Raw genomic sequence first — 3,779 nt, 5'->3', positions numbered from 1 at the left:
GAGCCTGGAAGCAGTTTAATGCATTTATTGACACTCTGTGGTCACATACAGCAGTTGGCAAAAACAAGGGTTAGATCAAAGTAATTTCTTCTTCTGTTGAAGGCAGAGCACCCTTTCTATCAGTAACTTCACGGCGCTTCTTTTGAGAGGAGGGTTTAAAATTGGCTTCACAGAGCTCACAGATCTTCTGATGTTTGAATGACTAAACACTATATTTTACATATAAACAAGCATCACATTTGAGCTTGGAGGCTCTGTCTTCCCTGCACAACATCCCTCTTGATTCCTGATGAACCTCCTTTCCAGATGAATGGAAATAGTCCAACTTGGCTAAAGCTCAGAAGAAAGACAACTTGCATCTTGTTTTGACACTCTTGGAGATCCTAATGCAACTTTTCTTACAAAACACGTCACAGTTTTGAATAATGAAACCGTGTCTTGCATGGAAATCTGTATCAGCGTGTTGTCCCTTATGTCCCAAACTGTTTTTGTATTCAATCACAGATTTGAATATTAAGGAAGGGGGAGTGTTGGGTGAGTCAGTGGTTGTGTTAACTGCAGGTCTGTTTAAGTGCAGGAGCAGTGGGAATCAGGCTCATGTCTGCCCCCTCCTTCCCTCCGGAAACTGATGCTGTGACACATTAAACCCTCAGATCAGCACATGAACAAGTATGTGTGGAGTAGACTGAACCCTGAAGGCGAAGTGCACCATATATATTATGATGATAAACAAAAAAAGATATCTACACTTTATGTTGTTTATATGTTAGTTGATTTAATGTATATTTCATCAATAATGTTTCAGACAAAATCACAATATCATCAATGATTCACTGAAGATTGAACATGTTTCACAAAGGTGCACATATAAATATGTTCTCTTTTTCCTTTTTTGCATTGCGTTTGGCACTTCATCCAAACTTAGTTATTTTGGAGTTTTACGCGTCACCTAGATTTAAAACGCAGTGTAAATGATCACAAAATAATTTGAGTTTTAGTCAGAAATATTTATTCACAACATGTACAAGATATTTTTCCATCATTCACAAATATATAAATAAAAACAATAGCAAGAGATAGAAAAACTATTCACATGGCGTGTTGCGCACTGTGTAAACTGAAAGCATTTGCGTGCGTGTGACCGAGGAAGTTGAAATAGTGGTGATCGAGTCCCTGCACCGGTGACAGGTATCCACCGTGCTGCTGCGTATGCGCAGAGAGAGGCACTGCCGGGTACGAGATGGCCGGGCTGCGGGTCGAGCTGTGCCAGGAGAAGTGTCCCGGTGGACTTTGCTGGTAAACGGAGTCAGACGGGCTGTGGCTTTGGTGCTCCGGAGAGGAGTGCAGCTGGCTGAGGTAGTCACACGGCTCCGGCATCGAGGCGACGGAGCCGAACACAGGCTCGGTGACCACACGAGATTTAGATTGTAGGAAGGCGAGGATCCGTGCGTACTTGATGTCTTTGGTTTCAGCCCTGTCCTCTGTGGTCAGATAGTGCACAAGGTTCTTCATGCACTCGTGGTATCCGTAGTGGAAGTAGTTTGCGAACTCAGCCAGTAGTTCACCTGGAAGGAATCACATAAGCATCAGCTATTCCAACCCCGCCGACATGAGGTGATCAACAAGTCTGGCGCAACGCAGTTTTTGTGCGTAAAGATGGAGTTGCAACAAATGTGTGCATTTGAACTCAAGCTTACATAAATAGACAAACAACTCATAGCTTTACCTAATCGGAATAGTCGAAGTGTTTATGCATTCTTTTAACAGAAACGTGAGGTTGAGATGCGTAAAGTGTCGGAGCTCTGTGAAACGTTGACTCACCTTTTTCTCTCCCACGGGGGAAATCTGCTGAGTGCAACGCTCGCAGGTACTGAACTGTCATTTCCAAAATTTCAGCTTTCTCCAGTTTTCCAGAGTTCTACAAATATAAAAAATTGCAACATTAGAAAATGTTTACATGATTATTCAAAACAGCATTGACTGATAAGCACGTCCTTCAGTTGTTTCTTTTTGTTGTCCGATCAATATAGTACAATAAATACGAGTTCTTATGGAAAATGCAATACATATTTTTAAAATACCTGTTTTGCCAGGGCCATTGGTACAGTTTTTCCTAATTCGTTGAGGCAGCGGTTAATGCGGTCCCGTCTTCGTTTCTCAATGACTTTGTGAGAGATGGGAGTTCTCTGTGGAAAAAATAGGAGAGAGAAAACATTAGATAAAGTAATACATCGTATTCACAACTATTTTGTCAGTCAAAAACAAGAACAAGAAACAACCAGAAAGGTATAAATCAAGAGAAATGCAGCGATGAAATCATTTGGACACTTGGCTGTTTTTGCGCGCCGCGCGCTGTGCTGCTCCGGAGCGCGCGGCGGACATCTGCGCGCCTAGCTGTTTCTACAACTTTAACGCCTGATTGGCAATATGTTGCATCTCTTTAAGTACAATTATTATGTATTCGCATTTTTTATAATAAGTACATTCTATTAGAATTGCCCAAAATATTCCGTAACCGTTTGATAGACTATTTCAGAAAAGTGCGCTATTATTCTGCAATGCGCGCCACAGAGGTGATGGGCAATAGATTTCCCCTCCACTAGCAGGAAAATTACTCCAAGATGTAGCCGAAGAATATTCGATGTAAATGATGAAATACAAAGTTCCATGAAGTGACTCAGAAGTGTTAAAAAAAGCAGCGTTGCCAAAAAAAACAAGGTGCAATCCTCGTTGTGCAGAGCGCACATGGAGCGCGTACCTTTCTGTCTTTCATTTTAGATGCCATCGACGAATGTCCAACAATTTTCTTTAAAACCCAGGTCAGCAGGGAAGAGAAGTCGACTATGTTGCTCTGGCAGAAGATGGGGAGAGACTGAGGTGTTAAGTGGAAAGCTGGTCCTTATAAAGGGATCATCCAAGGGACTCTGGCATTCATGGTGTAAATTATTCCATGGGATTAGAGCCATGCATTGGGTAAATGTGTGCATTTAGGATCAGTTAAAGAAATAGTAAAAACCTAAAGCCATGGGCTAGCAGGGGGGCAAACCTGCTTTGTTAATCCACGTGGCTGTTCAAAAGACACGTGATTACTTTCGGAATATTATTTGCATAGTAACAACCCAGGCGGGAAATAAGAGGCGAGCGTTGGATCGCCTGATCCGGCGGGGCGCACTGTGCGCACTGAAAACAAAGCCGGCGAAAAAAGAAACCCTCTTTCTTCCAACTCGCGTTTCTCACACGATCGCCTGTTTACAAATCCCAGCAAGCGATCTTAACTCTCATCCAAGCCCGGTCCGAGTTTTAAGGCCTGTCCAGTGTCATTAGAGTAATTAAGTAAGCCTTTAATAGGCTGTTCCGCCAAGTTCAGGGGAGATCTTTTGGAGACGGAGTCCCCCCGTTTGTTCTCGGCATTTCTCACACGACTTGGTGACACGTCCATCTTTTATGAGAGATGGCAAGCTTTTTGTTTACATTCTTCATTTTGTTGGACTCCTCGGCAGGTGTGTGATTAGCCCTGGCACACGAGCGTCGTCTGCGTCAGGGCCAGCGTCTCCAGCAGCCTCTGGCACACGAGGGTTACCCACCACTGGAGACTCTTTGGAGAGGCTCAATTTGTATCCTATTATCCTATAAGAAAATGTCTATTCAGTCGAATGAATAGTTTCATTGGCCTAAATTTTAATAATGCTGTGAAAGAAGGGGAGAAATAAAGAAGAATGCAGCTGGTGTGAACGCGCATTATTCCCCGTCACCTGCAAGATGGGTAGCCTGGAGACCCC

General features: G+C 43.2%; 1 protein-coding gene across 1 annotated transcript; it reads right to left on the bottom strand.

Annotated features, from left to right (window-relative positions):
• Nucleotides 1-1,089: 1,089 nt before the first annotated feature.
• Nucleotides 1,090-2,839, bottom strand: helt (helt bHLH transcription factor). The gene is made up of 4 exons (XM_068589299.1): nucleotides 2,759-2,839; nucleotides 2,082-2,186; nucleotides 1,822-1,918; nucleotides 1,090-1,565 (listed from the first exon to the last, which is right to left on the bottom strand). Exons 1-4 carry the CDS (start codon nucleotides 2,783-2,785, stop codon nucleotides 1,090-1,092), a joined length of 705 nt encoding a protein of 234 aa, XP_068445400.1. The 5' UTR covers nucleotides 2,786-2,839.
• Between the last annotated feature and the right edge of the window lie 940 nt (nucleotides 2,840-3,779).

The sequence above is a fragment of the Clinocottus analis genome, unplaced genomic scaffold, assembly GCF_023055335.1.
Source record: "Clinocottus analis isolate CAN_PGR_092001 unplaced genomic scaffold, fCliAna1.0.p SCAF_22, whole genome shotgun sequence".
NCBI lineage: Eukaryota > Metazoa > Chordata > Actinopteri > Perciformes > Cottidae > Clinocottus > Clinocottus analis.
The sequence above is the reverse complement of the archived record's forward strand: the minus strand, read 5'-3'. Positions and strand labels throughout refer to the sequence as shown.

What these genes read in the sequence shown, in the direction of transcription:
- helt (XM_068589299.1), bottom strand. Translation starts at nt 2,785, where the DNA reads ATGGCATCTAAAATGAAAGACAGAAAG. An exon ending in CTAAAATGAAAGACAGAAAG is followed by an intron (nt 2,187 to 2,758) that starts GTACGCGCTCCA and finishes TTTTTTCCACAG; the next exon opens with AGAACTCCCATCTCTCACAA. An exon ending in CCCCCGTGGGAGAGAAAAAG is followed by an intron (nt 1,566 to 1,821) that starts GTGAGTCAACGT and finishes GATTCCTTCCAG; the next exon opens with GTGAACTACTGGCTGAGTTC.